The sequence below is a fragment of the Pavona decussata genome, unplaced genomic scaffold (assembly GCF_977016875.1).
Source record: "Pavona decussata unplaced genomic scaffold, jaPavDecu1.1 SCAFFOLD_51, whole genome shotgun sequence".
Taxonomy (NCBI): Eukaryota; Metazoa; Cnidaria; class Anthozoa; order Scleractinia; family Agariciidae; genus Pavona; species Pavona decussata.
Genome location: NW_028145473.1, coordinates 6,076,887 through 6,094,705, shown reverse-complemented (window position 1 = coordinate 6,094,705; position 17,819 = coordinate 6,076,887). Strand labels below are relative to the sequence as shown.

General features: G+C 38.1%; 2 protein-coding genes and 2 pseudogenes across 10 annotated transcripts in view; 2 read left to right on the top strand and 2 right to left on the bottom strand.

The window, feature by feature from the left end:
* Nucleotides 1-17,819, top strand: part of LOC146481252 (alsin-like) — a 93,191-nt gene that overhangs the window by 14,952 nt on the left and 60,420 nt on the right. For all 5 annotated transcript variants that reach the window (XR_014864552.1, XR_014864553.1, XR_014864554.1 and 2 more), the window contains 7 exons: nt 3,808-3,909; nt 6,222-6,386; nt 7,321-7,432; nt 9,782-9,859; nt 10,834-10,961; nt 11,889-12,168; nt 13,414-13,571. Coding sequence is in view for 2 of the 5 variants with exons in the window: in XM_085108905.1 (XP_084965031.1) it covers nt 3,808-3,909; nt 6,222-6,386; nt 7,321-7,432; nt 9,782-9,859; nt 10,834-10,961; nt 11,889-12,168; nt 13,414-13,571 (1,023 nt within the window). In the remaining 3 variants the exon portion in view is untranslated. The remainder of the gene's footprint in view (nt 1-3,807; nt 3,910-6,221; nt 6,387-7,320; nt 7,433-9,781; nt 9,860-10,833; nt 10,962-11,888; nt 12,169-13,413; nt 13,572-17,819) is intronic.
* Nucleotides 1-17,819, bottom strand: part of LOC146481255 (uncharacterized) — a 116,193-nt gene that overhangs the window by 67,483 nt on the left and 30,891 nt on the right. The window lies entirely within an intron of this gene.
* On the top strand, nt 13,802-15,229 carry LOC146481260 (uncharacterized; annotated as a pseudogene).
* Nucleotides 15,211-17,267, bottom strand: LOC146481259 (uncharacterized; annotated as a pseudogene). The gene is made up of 2 exons (XR_014864492.1): nt 17,105-17,267; nt 15,211-16,217 (listed from the first exon to the last, which is right to left on the bottom strand). The product of XR_014864492.1 is annotated as an uncharacterized LOC146481259 (transcript).

Genomic DNA, 17,819 nt, shown 5'->3' with positions numbered 1-17,819 from the left:
AGCGGGTTAATATGAAGATTTTGAGGATTTGCGTGATAGTCACTGAACAAAGCGCAACACACGTGCATGTCGGTCGCATGTTTTATTGATCTCAAAGGTCGTTTTTGGGTTTAATGCGTTGTGCGTTTATTGTGTGTGTTTATAACCTTTTGCTGTGATTTCTGTTTAGCGACTATACGTTCTTGTTTTGCCCTTCGAGGCATTTGTTTTAGTTTGGTTTGGCTCGTTTCAGTGCGTCCGGAGACAAAATTCAAACCTCACAGTTACTGTACTGAGAGCGGAGCGAAGCGATGACAAAAACACAGCCGTAGTCAATTTCACGTATTGCATATCTCCTGATATCTCTCACTAGAAAAACCAGGCTGCTGGCAGGGTACTCGCTACAAAGCTAAAGAAAGGATCAAAAGGCAAATAATCTTAATAAGAAACTCAACATCTTGCAACATGCAAAAACAAATAGCCAATTCAAAAACTGAAAGATAAAGAAGATAAAGATTGTTGCACCGCGCGCGGTTTAAATCCTATCTTTAGCTGTATTCAGGAGGCTATACTGTCACCGGACGCACTGAAACAAGCTAAATCTATAAGCTAAATTAAATTGGTCAAAAGACTGAGACAGATAAACATATGAGAAGGAGTTTGTACTCCCCCTTCCCCAAGCTAATCGAGAAAAAAAAATAACAGGTTTTAAATAGATTTTAAATTTCAAGCAAGCTAGCTGCAGGGCAGTAAAACTATTAAAAATAGAAAAAAAAGGTTAAATAGAAAATACATAATTATAGTTTAAGTGGAGACTAAATAGAGTTTAAGTAGAGATTAAATAGAATTTAAATATCAAGCAAAACTAGTATTCAAAATTTAAAAATAGAAAATAAATAGTCATTAAAATAGAGATTAAATAGAGAATAAATAGAGTTTAAATAGAAATTAAATAGAGTTTAAGTAGAGATTAAATAGAGTTTAAATAGAGATTAAATAGAATTTAAATAGAGATTAAATAGAGTTTAAATAGAAATTAAATAGAGATTAAATAGAGTTTAAGTAGAAATTAAATAGAGTTTAAGTAGGAAATAAATAGATTGTAAATAGATTTTAAATATCAACCAAAAGTAGTATTTAAAATTTAAAAATAGAAAATAAATAGTCATTAAAATAGAGATTAAATAGAGAATAAATAGAGTTTAAATAGAAATTAAATAGAGTTAAAGTAGAGATTAAATAGAGTTTAAATAGAAATTAAATAGAGATTAAATAGAGTTTAAGTAGAAATTAAATAGATTGTAAATAGATTTTAAATATCAAGCAACAGTAGTATTCAAAATTTAAAAATAGTAAATAAATAGTCTTTAAATAGAGATTAAATAGAGAATAAATAGGGTTTAAATAGAAATTAAATAGAGTTTAAGTAGAGATTAAATAGAGTTTAAATAGATATTAAATAGAGTTTAAGTAGAGATTAAATAGAGTTTAAATACCATTTAATTATTCTTTAAATAGAAAAATTGCTTTTATTTCAAATAGAATTCAAATAGAAATTAGTAAATAGAATTTAAATATACTTTAAATAGAAGTCTATTTCTTAAGGGTATAGATAAAACTCTTTCAGAAGTCAACCTCCGCGAAAGAATGTCGGCACTACAAAACAAACTAAAAACCCGCAAAAACATTTTGAGGTTTGTTATGGAATATCGCCCTTCTGTGTCTAACCTAAAAAAATTCAGATGAGTAAATACAGGAGCCATAATCAGGGATGGAGACGGTAAGCGTGGGGTCCACGCGTCCCCTTGTGTTGTACCAAAAAAACCTAGCTTTAGAAAAAATTGCCCCCCCCTCCCCCTTCACGTCATAAACCCACGTGAATACACGCAAATATGCGTGGGGCTACTACCTTATATGTGACACGGAAAGCAGCTGAGAAAAAATTCACTAAAGACAAAAAAGTCCTTACGTGTCTGAGTACATGTCCGTAGAGTGTAAGCTTTTTTCATTCATTCAACAGTAGCAACGCACGCAGCGCCACCGTCTTGGCGCCTTTTTGACTTTACTGTGAGAGTCATGTGATCAATAGGCCGCTTATTCCAACTTTTCCCGTCTTCTTTCAATTGGTACCTTTTCTTTGTGAGGGTCTAATTCCTAAAATGTGAGTACTGAGGAGATATTCCCTGGCAGAATTTTAAAATTTGGACGCCATTTTGAACGGGTAGGAAAAAATTTCCATTTCTCCGCGCGCGATCCTGGCTGTTTACACGCGTGCGCGCATGCGCGTATGGCGCAATTTTTTTCTAAAAATAGATTTTTTGATACAACACATGGGGACAAGCCCACAAGTCAAAATGGCATCTCGTTACGGTCTCCATCCCTGATTATGACTCCTGGTAAATGACACTTGATAGAAAATCAGCCTCTGCTAGGGGAGATCTACAAAGACCCTTCCTTACTTTCGTACAGAAAAGAGAGATCTTTGAAAGACGTACTCGTAAGAGCAAATTAGCTTTGAAGGTCATATTCTTCCTATCTCGACCTGTAGGAGCCGTGTTTGGCCTGTCTTTATTATTCTATGAAGCAAGCTCTTCCATGTCAGAATTCATCTTTCCCGCCATTTTAAATCTTGTTGAGTACAAGCAACAGCCGCTGACCACAAAAATCTACTTTCTCACTTTAATTAAGTTCGACTTCAGTTAGGTTCGACGTCTGAATCAACTGCCGAACTTAATTATTTGGGTCGACCTTAATAGGTATTAGGTTCGGCTCATGTAAAGTTCGACGTATGAACCGGGCCTCAGGGCCAAGGTTGACACTGGTTATACAGAGAGCGGACAACTCTATCCAGTGGATAAAATGTTCTCCAACAAATAGATTTTATCCGCTGGATAGCGAATTATCCGCTGGTGAAAAGCCCTCTTTACTCGTATTGTAAAAGGTTTCTGAACATAGCAACGATTTTGATGACGATGTCATGGTCTTTTCGTAGTTCCACAGGCCTAGTTTGCGGTTGAAATCTATTTCTGACACGACGAAATGTACAACGGGCGTGCAGCGCTGTCGTGTTCTATGAATTTATTTCCCACGGAAAATTATTTTACCGCGGCCACAAAACATGTTAGTTCTTCAATGCAATCTTTCACAAAAAAGGTTTCTGGAAGAAAGGGAAATGATTCTGCAGAGATATTTCCATCCAGTGAATATTGATGAAGATTGCAGTTGAAATGTGATCCGGTAAAATATTCCCGATGTATGCAAATTTTGCTCGGATAAACTGCGTCTGTCTTCCAACCTGTCATTGCCTAGCAACCTTCCTTCGTCTGACGTCATTCATACTTGTTTTTCCCTGTTGCCAGGCGACATTACGTTGTGATGTCATCCGCCCCTGCAAAAAAATCTGCGGGGGATGCCAGATGTGCGTCCCATGCCCAAGATCCATCCATCGATTGATTGATCGACGACAAAAAAATCTCGATTCAAAGCCGTAACCAAGATTAGGATGGCGTTCTGCGAACGCAATTATTGCTTCAGTTTGTTAGAAACCTGGAATTTAGGACATAAAATACCCACCTAACAATGACTTTTTAAAGTAAGGCAGAGGGGGTGGAATTTTACTTGTAATTAACCTAAGTATGAGTTTCTGAATTACAATTTGCCTAAAACATGGCTAAAGATACAGTCAGAATAGTTTCCAACAGGAATGTGTGTTCAAACAAATTTAGAATTAAAAAGAAGTGACAGTGGTAACCTTATTTCTGATATTAAATTTTTAAAATAAAAAATGTTGTCAGAGATAATTTGTTATCTTTTCTTTTTTTTTTGCAGTGAAGGCATTCTGATTTTCCCACCCAACTTTGCGGAACATTCGGCAGAAAAGTATGAAGGACATTGGGAGGATGGAAAGATGTCAGGTTATGGAAAAATGAGGTGGGATGTTATTGGTCATCTGATATTTACTCTTGCACACTGCTCTTCCACCCACCATCAAGTTAATTGAAGTGACAAATGGCCAAAATTCCATTGTTCCAGAGCACACCTATGAAATTTAATAATTACTTCTGTATCACATGTATCACCCATACTGGTACCGAACGGTATCAGAGACCCTCATCTTACAATATTCACAGGGATACTAAGAAACTAGCTTTGCGCAGGGATCTAAGTAGTAAAGTCCACAGGTCACAGCAATTTTTTATGCTACAAATGGTTATGCATTCCCAGTTAAAGTAGAAGTGTCACTGACAATGATTTTTTTAGTGAAAATGGTACAAAGGTATATGTAACCTTCTATTAGTTGCAAAATAATTCAGTAGAACACAGAGAGAAAAAAGTCGACTGAATTTTCTAATCACTAAAGGAAACCTTTTTGCCTTACACAAAACAGGTGTCCTGTAGTTCAGTGGTAGAGAATCCGAAGTAGTAATTGGAAGGCCTTGGGTTTGACTCCTGATAGGAGCACTCAAATTTCCTTTTTCCAATTATGCGTGCACGTGTCACTTTGAATAATACATCATTCTCAACTCATGAGCTGTTGTAGCACATTCTAACTTATTTGCACTGTAACCCATTTCATCCCAGTCCATCTCTAGCCAGAGTCATTCATGACAGTTTGGTGCACTGTGGTGGTTATTCAGTATAACAAAACTGGACCATTCTCTTTTAGTATTCTGTTAACAACAAAATAAATGTTTTGGGGTTTTTGAAGTGATAACAAATCTCTGCAAGTGACACTTTTGCTTTAACCTTATCACACGATTAAGACTAGCAGCTAGTAGTCAAAATATTGTAGTGCACATCAATATGAATCATCAATTGAGAAGACAACTCAAAGAATCACTTTAGTACAGTACCATAATCATGATTATGAACAATAGGCACAAATACTACTTACAGAGAAGGTAAGAAACAATCGTAAGCTTGATGTAAAAGTCGCACTACAATCGCAGGGTTACCCCCCCCCCCCCTCCCAGCAGTATGCCACCAGTCTATTAAATTAACCTCATATGATTCAGTAAAACCTTTCAAAGCTTTATTCACTTGCTTTATTTTAGTTCGGGGAGGTGGAACTGGCTTAATATTTTCCTCATATTCTTTAATCATTTGCTTGACATTTTTACGCGGTGCTGGAATAGGTCGCTCCATAATTTTTGAAGCAACTTTAGTGCGAGGAGCTGGAACTGGTTTGTTTAGTTTGATTAATTGTTGCACTTGTTTCGTTAATGCAGCAACATTCTCATTCTGCTTAAAAATAATTTGTAATAATTCAGATTTTGATAATTTTTCCAATGAATCCATATATATATGATTAGATTTTTTTTCTGGAATTTTCTCCATATTATATATAAGCAGTTTCTCTTTAAGCCTTTTTGGATTTGACCTCGGAAAATTTTCTGGATTTTTGTAATTTCTCACTATATGATTGGTGAGCTCGCCAGAGCCCATTTCGTTCAAAAGTTTGGTCATTTCTTGAAATGGCATCTCTTTGTATATATGTTTTACTGTTCAAGCATTTAATTTTTCAATTTTTTTCAAATTTACTTTCGCATGAAATGGGTATTTGCGGCTTCGCGAATGCAATACTTTCGCTATTTGCAGGTTTGCGGTGTCCATGTTTTCGCTTGTAAATGAGTCTAAAATTACAGCGCAATTTTTTGGCAAAATTTCTTGGCGCAATTTTTTAGCTCAATTTCGGAAAATGCGCCTATACCATCATATCCTATACTACTCCCCCCTCCCAGCAGTATGCCACCAGTACTCATTTTTAAACCTGGATGAAGAGAGAAAATGTGGAGCAAAGTTTCTTGTCAAAGCAAACAACACCGCAATCAAGAGAACAACCTACACGCTGTAGCGTTGAATCGCTGACCCTCTAATCTTCAATTGTCCAATTGTCTGAGGTGCTAACTACTACGCAGCACCACACCTCTACTTAAGCTTTATATATATAGCATTCTTCGTTCCTATATAATTGCAAAATCAAAGATGTAAAACCTACCCTTTCTTTTTTCATAACTGACTTAAAAAGGCAATTGAAAGCTGAGAAATTGATGTTACAGCCTATCTCAGGCTAATAATTTCCTCTGCTTTTAGTTTGTCTTTACTCTTGCATGTTATTCAATGATTCCTTGTTTTTCGCTTGATTCTGTATAATGTATTTGTATTTATATTTCGTATATATTTGTATCTTGTAATATTGTGTTATGTCTATGTTCAGTAAAGTTGTTATCCTGTGTTTGTAGGTATTATGATGGTGATGTGTATAAGGGTCACTGGCGTGACAGCAAGCGTTGTGGTCATGGCACTATGAAGTGTGGTACCATGTCTTCCTCTGGAGCAACAGTGTATATTGGAGAATGGTGTAACGACAAGAGATCTGGATATGGAGTGCTAGATGACATCCTAAGGTAACGACATGGCTGCAGCTGTGCAGTATAGTGTAGCAGGTGTTTTGATTGGTTATTATATAGCTAAACTGGTCCGCGCTGAAAAGGAGCATTCTGATTGGCTCCCTGAGTGGTCCAAATTTTCCTATAATGGACCCCTAAGATGGACGGCTTGCTTTAAAACGTACATTTGAAAAGAATAGAGTGTTTCAATTTTGACAAAAAACAAGGAACTGTTCAAATCGTCCTGTCAGAGATTTTACTTCCTTGTACTTCTTCCTCGCACTGTTTGAACATAAAGGAGTTTTATGCCACCAAGAAAGCAACATGCGGGAAATTCTATTATAAGAAACCTTATTGAACTACTGTAGCTTGTTCAGTTCGTATTAGGAACATGTTGGTCTCGTCCATTTTTTCTTGCAAAAAGATGAAAGAACTCAACCAATATTTTCTTAATATGGAACTCATGCTAGTTCAATAACAGATATTTATTGAACTTTTAGCTTGGTGCTGGACAAGGAAATTAAAGAGACCAGTCGTAAACTGTAGAAAATCTCCCATTTTGTATTTGATAATAATATTATAACAGGTAACCGCAGTTAGTCAGTGACAACATACACTGAAGAGTAATACAATTTAATGGTCAAAACTTGAAGCAAATACCACTATAATTGCCACTAAATCATTATGAAATGCATGAGGACTAGAGCACCATGCTACAAGGTACTGATGACGTGCTATCTGAGTCTACATTTGTTAACTGGACTGCTGGCTGCTCTGACAAAAAGACTGCTGAATGGACAGGACAACTTAGCTAGTGGTTGATAACTTTGTCACAAAGAAGTACCAATATTATTGAAAAATGTAAAGCAAACAATATTACTTTTGACATTCAGTTGAAAGCCAATCAGTAGTTGAAAATTCATGGTTACACAATAGTTTTAATATCTCATAGAGGTGAGAAGTACATGGGAATGTGGGAAGCAGTTTGTCGTCATGGCCCAGGACTGCTTGTCACACTTGATGGTATCTACAATCAAGGCACTTTTAAAGACAACAAACTTATGGTATGTGCTTGCAGGTGGTAAAGAAGAAGCAATCGTGGACAAAACTGTTAAGAAACTTTTAGTCGATCTCCAAATTCGACCGCTACAATGATACATCAACAACACAGTCTGCAGTAGTGAGGGGCGTACCACGGTTTCCGGATTTTCGAGGTGGTTTCTCATTAATCTGAGGTGGCATACATTAACGACGATAACGTCATGGCCTATTGTCTTGCTCACTCATTATAGGATGACGTCATATTTTATTTTAGTCTTACCAACAGGTTATGAACTGGTTTGACAGGTTTATCAATGATGTCATGCTCTATTTTTAACTTATTGCAGTCATGGGCGGTATCACCGGTTTGACAAGTTTTTGAAGTAATTTTTGGATACATGACATGTACTAACAATCTATTGCATCTTTACACAGCCATTTTAATGAGGGTAACATTTTTTTAGTGCAAAAAGACAAGCACAAGTGTCATCATAACATTCAACTTTTTGAAAAGAAAATTGAAATTCGCTGTATGAATTATCCTTAATTTTCTTGCCGCCAATTAGACATCGTGGTAAAACGTTTACAGATAACGATACCGCTGTCCACATTAAGTTGCCTTATTGGAACCAATATATTCCCTTAAAAAAGCAACAATTAAATCAGACATAACCCGTTCTGAGGTAAAAGAACAGATGACTATTATAAACATATGAAGGCAAACTCGACGATTTAGAAATAGAACTGAGAGTTAGTTTCAATTGATTCGTTCAAAATCTCTGGTAGTTAAACAATTTTATATTTTTTTATTCTCTATTTAAAGGCAATAAAGTTCTTTTCAGGTGTCTCAAGAAATGTGCCTTGTTTAATAGCAAGCATTTAGTAGTCCCGTGTTTTGATTGTGTTTTAATTGATTATTTCTACCAACTTAAGCTGTCTATTGTTTATGATAAGTTAATTGGCTTTTTCCGTAGAGTTTTTATGCAAATGTAGGTTTTGGTTTAAGTCACTGCTTCTGCATAATTAGTGGCTAACGGACCGCGAAGAGAGGTTGCACAAGAATATAAGTCTCTGATCTGAAGGCCAAAAGCGCATTGACCCTTGTTAACGTAAGTAAAGGTGGACAGCCATCAACATCAAACGTAACCGACTTTAATGTGATATACATATTTCAAAATCTGTGTGTGTGTGTTTTAACACGCACAATTTAGGAGCAATGAATTTATGAACCGGAACATTCTTAATCCGAGCGCTGTAATAAACAAAGACAACAAAAGACTGTATTAACTCTTTAATCCTCAACAAAGCTCAACCTGAAACGGATCATTTTTAGTCATTAGGCGGGAAAGGTGCTTAGTTAATTTAGGCGAGAAACAGAAACGACAAATATTTTTCATTATCTCCGAGTTTTCGGTAAAAGTCAGGTTATATAGAGTGTCAGAAAAGGCCAAACACAGGCCTGAAAGGCCAAAGCCACACTAAAAGGGACAAGAGGAGACAAACGGGCCATTCGTCGTTATGTGTCTTTATTTTTCTCAGACAAACGCGTGGGTGTTGCGCGTATTTGTGTTTTGTTTTTGTCTAAAAAGACTTCCGAATGCAGACATATATTTTTTATCGTAATTTTTTTTCTCTATTTTGTCATCTAAATGTAAATAGTTTTCATTATTATTATTTTTATTTTCACGTATGGCGGAAGGGCCTCCAATAAGGAGCTATACAATAAAGTATTTATGTATGTACTATATGATGTCATGTATCCAAAAATAACTTCAAAAACCTGTCAAACCGGTGATACCGCCCATGACTGCCATAAGTTAAAAATAGAGCATGACATCATTGATAAACCTGTCAAACCAGTTCATAACCTGTTGGTAAGACTAAAATAAAATATGACGTCATCCTATAATGAGTGAGCAAGACAATAGGCCATGACGTCATCGTCGTTAATGTATGCCACCTCAGATTAATGAGAAACCACCTCGAAAATCCGGAAACCATGGTGCGCGCCTCACTACTGTCTGCGTCCCCCCCCCCCCCCCCCTCCTCATCAATGTTTCTCTCCTGCTGAAAAAAAAAAGGCTTGTTCATTGTCCAGCCTTCAAAGCAACATTGAGTTAGTGGGAGGAGGGAGTGAAGGTTTGTTACTCTCCAGGCTGGGTTTTCTTCAAGGTAGATTGAAATATTTGCGCAAAATTCACAGTTTTCTTAACACATTTTGTCCACGATTGTAGTAAACGATAAGAGATGTGGGACATAACCCAACTTATTCCTCATGTCACTGGTTCAGGATGTTACTGCACTTTACCTTTTTTTAACTTCCCTTGCTCTGTCAATGTTGTTCACATCATTTCTTTTTATCTTTTTTTCAGGGTCATGGTGTCCTTTTGTGTGATGATAATACCAAGTACGAAGGAGAGTTTATTGGAGAATGCTTGTTGTCTGGCAAGGTTGGTGAGGGGACCTGAACTTATCCTATACTCCCTATACTTTGGTGGCTCCTGTCTTTGTACGCTTTTGTGTTTTTGTGTTCACAGCTAAGCATTGTAAATGTTTTCTCGTTTCTCTCACTTGCTGCTCTCTTCCTTATACCATTTCTTTTCAGTTTATACCCCTCCCCAGTTCCTACCCTCCGAGCACAGTACCTCTTCCCTTGTCCTCTCCATTTGTATTCTAGAGGCCTTAGATTGATCTCAACCTCTCTGACTACTGGCTTTAATTCCTAGGCCAAATCCTTGGCCACACTGTATGAAATGCCGATTGGCAAAGATCCTACCAGTTACATGGCCGCAATGCATTACTGGGTCTACCAAAACATGTTTCACTGCAAAACATTATTTTTGATAAAGAGAAACATGTCATGCGTTTTTGCAGTCGAACAAACACAATACTATCCAAGACCTAAAACAGTTTTATTTTTTAGGTTTTGGTTTTTTAAGTTATTGTCATTGAAAAGCCATGGGGAGTTGTCACTAATCATACTGCATTGTAGTGTGTGTCGTTAATTTAAGTATTTTTTCTCTCTAGTGTATTTCCAGTTCACCTGAGCCTTTTGTCCTCTTCTTTACACTGACTGATATTTTACAAGTTATTAATGCAGTCTATTGGGAAAGTTAGCTTCTATTAGGGCTTGATTTACTTGACTAATTTCCCTGACTCCAAGGGGGGAAATGGGCCGGAAATTCTTCTTCCCATGCCTGACGGTCACGTGCAAACACTGCCGCTTCACTCCACGACGCAAAAGCCAAAGCCGTCCTCTCTTTCTCTGCGGTTGTACGCCAGGTCTCTCTCGGTCTGCCTTTTTTTAACCCTCACTCCCTAGAAATCAATCACTTCAGACTGTAGTCCAACCCTTAACAGCCTTTCAAGCTAAAAGTGGCATTTGTTAGTACCCTGAATGTTTCTGATGTTGGTCTGTTTTCAGGGGACTCTAACAATGCCAAATGGTGATTTCATAGAAGGTGCATTTACTGGTCAGTGGGGAGAAGGCATTCGTGTTAATGGCATATTTCACAAGCTGGAAGCAACTGGCACAACCAGTAGATCACCAAGGTATGTTGCACTTGATGCATTCAACCTGGGCCTGTAGATTACACACAAGTAAAATGGGTTAAGGACGGTGCCTGCTAATACCAAAGTACTTTTGCACAGTTAATGACTTTGCAGGAAAAGAAAATTTTAGTATAGGCTATTGGAATCAAAAAAGAAAATTGGGTGTAGCGGGGCATTTTTTGAGATAATTAAGTAACAATTATTCAGCAAAGCAGTAAAGTACAAAGCAATATATGGCGTTTTGTTTTTAAATGGAAGCTTTATTATCTCTGAAAAATGCGTGATTACCCCCCGTTTCCTTTTTGGATGCCAAGAGCAAGGAAATCCGAGTGCTCTGAGATCTGTTGTTCACAAACATGTTTTAAAAACACTTTTGATAGTGGGCAAAATAATAAAAAAAATTCACTTTATTTATCCTCGGGTTTGTGAGGCTGGTTTGGTCTCTAGCATTCAATGCTAATGCTCCAAGCAAACAGTATGAAGCTAAATCATTCAACCTACAATTGAAAGGCTCCGGGCATAGCAAACCTATAGTGCTTTTAAGATCGCTTTTTGTTGTATTTACTGACTCAGTTTTGCTGGATTTTTTGCATATGAAGATATTTTTGCCTTTCTGCGGTTCATTTGTATCAAAATCCCATGATTATGGCAAATTGTATGTTTTCTTCACAAAATGAGGCGCAGAGCAGGGGATAAAACATTACAGCAACGTTTCCTGAAGGAAGTGAAGACTGCTTGCAAAATATCCAACAAATATGACCAAAAATAACAAAAAGCACTAAAGACTAGTAACAATCAAAGATTACCAAGTTGGTGATGATGTCATCCGCCCCTGCAAAATCTGCGAAATCAGTTATAATTCCTGAGCCCTTCAACTGCGAACTCCCAGATCAAATTTTGTAGACTTATTATGAATTTGTCTTTCAGATCTACCCAGGCAGACAACAAATATGTAATCCGGCCTGAGAAGAAATGGATATCATTGTTTTCGCAGTGCCGCCAGGCTCTTGGTTGTCATGGTGATCGTGATGCAGAGCACAAAGTTGTATGGCAGTCCATAAATGATACCGTGATGAGTTCGCGTGACTCTAAACTGTCACGCAGTGAACAGGAAGTAACACAAGAGTTGTTGAATGTCAACAGTGACATAGAGCAAACTGCGCGTGTGTGCACTGACTTGCACACTATACAAGCTTATCTTTCAAAGGTATTGAACGCATAGTTTTGTTGTACCTTCTAAGAGTTATCTAACTGTGCACACCTCAACATTGGCATACAAATTTTCCTCCCTGGTTTCAATATATCTCCTATCAATGGTACATGAAAATAAAAAAATCTCCTCAATGATTTTCACCACACAGTTTTCTTCCTCCGCACATGAAAAATAACTGAGGAACAGAGAAACCGCGTAACTAGCGATCCTGTGTTGATGTCATACAGGGTTCGTACGGATCCTGGGAAGCCCGGAAAGTACTTGAATTTTACTCTAGCACTTTCCAGGGCTGGAAAGTCCTTGAAAATGGTAGGAGGTCCAGGAAAATCCTGCAAATCTGTAAACTCAAGTCATAAAATACATTGCGGAGCAGCCAAATGGAAAGATCCAAAAACTTGTATTATGGGTCCTGTCAAAAAGCTTTTTGAGGCCTGGAAAAGTTCTGAAAATATGTTTCTGAAAAAGAGTACGAACCTAGTCTTCGTTCTTGCGTGGTAGTAGTGAACTTAAGCAACGACGACGGCAACGGCAACGAAAACGTCACTTGAAAATATAACTTCACGTTGCTTCTACTACTTCACGATTATTCCAGTTCGTTTGACTTAAAATGTGGGCGAAGTATCCGGAAACTAAATTGAGAGGAACGGCATAAGGAAGAAGAATAAAGATTTCACCGTCGTGTGGTCATGTTCTCCACAAAACCTTGAATTTGGTCATTTCAAGATGTTGTTTTGCTGATGACGGCAAAGAAATGTATAAGAACATTGTGGCGTTCTTGTTGCCGTCGCTGTCGTCGTTGTTTAAGTTCCCTATTTTATCCCAACCGGAAATGAAATTTCACATTCTTTACGTTTCAAATCCGAGGAAGAAAACCTAAAAGGGGAATTTTTGAGATGAACATGAAGATTTGATGGAGCAAAGAAAAAAAATCTCCCATATACCCTTTGAAGAATAAAGTAGACTTTAACTGAGTGCTGTCCCAAACCCCCAAACCCTAGCTCTTCAAACCTTCTATTACCCATTGGAAAAATAATTATCCTTGTACACATCTGTGTAGTTGGTTTTCTCGCTGCTAACTCGAATTTCCATTTTGTTCAACAATTTTCTCTTTGAGAAAGCTTTTTCCAATACCATATGTCAAACTTTAAATCCATGCTTAAAACTGAGTTCTTTCTTCTGCCTATATATTTGGGTTGCAGTAACAAGTAATGAGCTTTCTGGTGTACATCTCTGTTTCAGGCGTTTGATGTGAAGCAGCACCCCTTAGGGCAGCTTGTAAATGGCTTGGTTGATGTTTTCAGAGCCAGCTTTGTTGGGATGGGAACTCACAGAAGGCTTCTGCCCCATGCTGTTGCTGAAGCCAAGTCATTTGTCATCAGAGTATACAACATTGTGCGGTAGGGTGTTGTTGTTGCATTAGGCACCTTAAGCAACAGACGTTTTCGTTGACGACGGCGACGTGACGACCGATAAGAAACTGGGGATAGAACGGCTTTAGGTTGTGGTCGCGACAACGAGTTACCATCGTTAAGCAAAGCGCGCGAAAACGGGACGCCGCGCCGAGCTTCGCATCCATACATGTAATAAAGTTTTCGATTCCTTTTCATGTCCGGCATTCAGCAAGGTTATGGCGAGCTTAAAGGAAACACGAGATTTACTTTTGGTTAGCTACGTCAAAGGAAACATAAAAGCAAATGAATTTGCCATTCTTTACGACATAAATATGTCAAAAAATCCGCTATTTCCGTACGACAACTATAAAGAATTCTCGCTGGACAATTTCAGTGAAGAAGAGTGCATAGCAGAATTTCGCGTGGAGAAAAATGATTTGCCCGTTTTGGCAGACGCCCTTGGCGTTCCACCTGTATTTCGTTGCTCGCAAAGGTCCTTGTTTGATGGAATGGAAGGCTTGTGTATGCTGCTTAAACGACTTGCGTATCCTTGTCGTTATAGCGACATGATACCAAGATTTGGCCGACCTGTCCCAGAAATTAGCATGATGATCAATGTTGTTCTGGATTGGATTTACAACGAACATGGCCACCACCTTACTGACTTTAACCAGCCTTTCCTATCCCATGCCTCTCTGCGAACATATGCAGATGCAAGTCATCAAAAGGGTGCAGCATTGAATAACTGCTGGGGTTTCGTTGATGGCACTGTCCGCCCTATTTGCCGCCCACTCCAAAATCAACGAATCGTCTACAATGGTCACAAACATGTACACGCTTTGAAGTTTCAATCTATTGTCACTCCAAATGGTCTTATTGCCAACTTATATGGCCCAGTAGGTGAGTGGAAATATAAAAGTATTAAAATAGTAATAACCAAAGGTAGTTTTATTTCCCGGGTTATCACAGTTCTAACCTTAAGGAAACACTCCATTATTTTTTGTAACATTCGCTGTATTTATACGTGAATTATGTGCTCCTGTTAGTTGCTATTGAAATGATAAAATTACAAATAACAGTACAGCAAAAACGCTGGTTTAGGAAGGGGTTATTTTGATAAGTTTCTGGAGATGTTTGAGAGGAGAGAGGAAGGATGGGTCTTGAAAGAAAACGAGAGGAGCTTAACATACTTATGCTGTTATTACTCTATAACATTCTTCCTTTTTGTCTTTCAAGAGGGCAGGAGGCATGACAGCGGGATGCTCGCCGATTCCGGGGTGTACAACGAGCTGGCTAGGAACTCTTTCGACCCGGCTGGGAACCCTTTGTGCCTGTACGGAGACCCTGCGTACTCACTGAGAGTACATCTCCAAGCTCCCTTCAGAAATGTTGTTCTTACCCAGCAAATGGAAGATTTTAATAGTTCAATGAGTGCTGTTCGTTCTTCAGTAGAGTGGCTTTTTAGCGACGTGATCAACGATTTTAAGTTTCTTGATTTTAAGAAAAACTTGAAGATAGGTTTGAGCTCAGTGGGAAAAATGTATATCGTTTCTGCTTTGCTCAGAAATGCTGTAACATGCTTGTACGGAAACACCACATCCATTTTTTTTGGTGTCGACCCTCCAAATATTTATGACTATTTCTCTTAAATTATCTGCTACTAACAAACTGTGTCAATCAGGAACATCCTTAATGTCATCTTGTGAAATAAACAATTAACAAACGTTTTTATTTACTACAAGTACAACTTGTAACCTGAGGGAAAAAGTTCCAGATATCAAATCATGTAACAACACAAAGTTCTCTAGGTTACCTGCTAGAGGATGCAACATTGTTCACTAAATTACTGATTAAAGCAATGTTTAACAAAATAACGTTTCACTCTATTTGTGTTCTGACATTTTCTGAAATAAGGTGGCCATGAGCTGCGCTTGCTGCTTCTGGGTTTCCATAAACATAGTCTGCATCTGTTGCAGTTGTTGCTGCATCTGCTGTTGCTGTAGCTGTTGTTGTTGGTTATGTTGCTGTTGCTGTTGCTGGAACATGGAAATCATCATCTGCTGCTGTTGCTTCTGTTGCTCAATTAAAAGCGACTGCTCACTTTTCTTAGCCTCAAGCTCTTCTCTTTTAAACTGAAACTCCATCTCACTATGCTCTTTTAAAAACTGGACTGTGTCGCTGCCACCTCTCCTCTTTTTACATCGCTTCTCTTCCGTTGACTCATCTGGATCGGATTTCCTCTTTTTAGAAGCAGCAAAAGTTTCCATTGACATTTTCCGTATCTCTTCAGCTGTTTCTTTGTCCTTTTCAAGTTTTTTCGCCTTGCTTTGGTTTATCAAGCTGGAACTCTCGTTCAGCCGCTTCCCATCTTTCTATGATCTCTTCAAGGGCTACATCAAGCTCTGAATCTTCAGGGGAGATGCCAGTTCCGTTTTCGATTTCACGTTTTCGTTGTTTGGCTTTTTTCTCGAGGATGCCGAAACGATCTCTAACAGCTCTCTGTGACACTGTGAACCCTGGGTGAGTATTCAGATTGTTCGCTATTTGGCTCCACGCCGAACCACGTTCTTTTGATCCAGCCCTGTATTTAAAGGGCTCACCAAGAAGGATTTCACGGGCAAGCATCACATCTTTTTGTTCTGTCCACTCCATCTACGAGTTAAAGATAAACTATTTTTGAAAAATAACTCGACGAAATCAAGCCTTAAACTATTCACGCTTTACTAAGAGACACATTCCTTTTAATAAAATTAATTATTGCGACAAATAACAAAATATGATGCTTGTAAAGTTGTTCTGCTTTGAAATATCAAATGTAAAGAATAGAAATTATTTCACATGTAAAATGTGCAATGTAAAAGCAATTAATTGCACTTTTACCACAACTTGTATACTCAGTGACAAGAAACAGGCGTATTCCCGGCGTATTTATTTCTAGCACATAAGTTATCATGCTAGGCACAGATTTTGAACAGAATTTCAGCGTTTTTAATTCATTCGATCGGGCACATCGATCTACTTAAAGCCCTTAAATACAGGAGTTCGCCAGCTATTTTTCGGAACGAGAACTTTATAAAGAAAGCAACATCTCGTATGCACAAGTAATAAAACTCAGGCGAGACAATTTGGTAGCGCGTATTTGTCAGCTTGTGAACATGGCGAAATATATTCTGAATACAAAATTAATTTCAGTCGATCAAAAAAGCCTCTATGTTAAATGACATGCCAAGAAGAAGGAATTACCAGAATGAAATAAATGTTATTTCAAGCCATAGCAGTCTACCGGTTATACGTTGAGAAAATCGGAAAAGAAAACTAATTATTCTCGAAGCGGCATTGCGTTGAATGAAAACAACCTCTTCGCTGATAGCTGTAGTTTCACAGGCGAAAACAATTTTTTCCAAAAGTGAGCCCAAGAATACTTCTAGAACATTGTTTTAAGCATAAAAGCACCATTATGCAACTTTACCTGCAGCTTCGGCATTAAAGTAGTACAAAAGTAAGCTAGAAGTGATCGAAACAAAAGATTAAATACTCACGTTCTCGTCGCGACGTGAAACCCCACGTTTTCGCGTTCTCAACTTCGGGACAACGTGAGGTGACAACGTGCTGTACATGCGCAGTGATGTCTGCAAAGAAATTTCCCATTTCCGGTTGCCGTCGTGAGCCCGGCGACGTCTGTTGCTTAAGGTGCCTAATATCGTACAGTGATATGTTAATACTATTACATCAATGTGTAGAAAAAAACAGACATTGAGCAGAAAAATGTTAACAACATTGTGTATTTAACAAATAGATTCCATTTTGCTGTGCGTCTGTACTCTGATAACGCACAGATGACGTCAAAACGTGGTGAGAACAAAGAAGTACGCCACGAGCCGCAGGCGAGTAGCGTGACTGATGTTCTCACCACGTTTTGACGTCCTCTGTGCGTTATCAGAGTACAGACCCATGGCAAAATGGAATCTATTTGTTTTATACAATACCCAAGACATTTCAACACATTTCGTCAGCGAGCATCGCGTTGCCTGAGCTGAGTCACAAACTTTCCAGCAAACTCAGTTTTAGACTACAACACACATGCAATTGTGATCTTCTAAATTAGAGTATAATCCGAAAGAATTACACTAACAATATTTTCAAAACTAACCTTTATTCCAGAAGGAAATCCTGACCTCAAAATATTACAGCATGAAAGTCGCTTCACTGCGATTTGTAATCGATTACTCGCCATTACCGGATTTCTATCGGCGA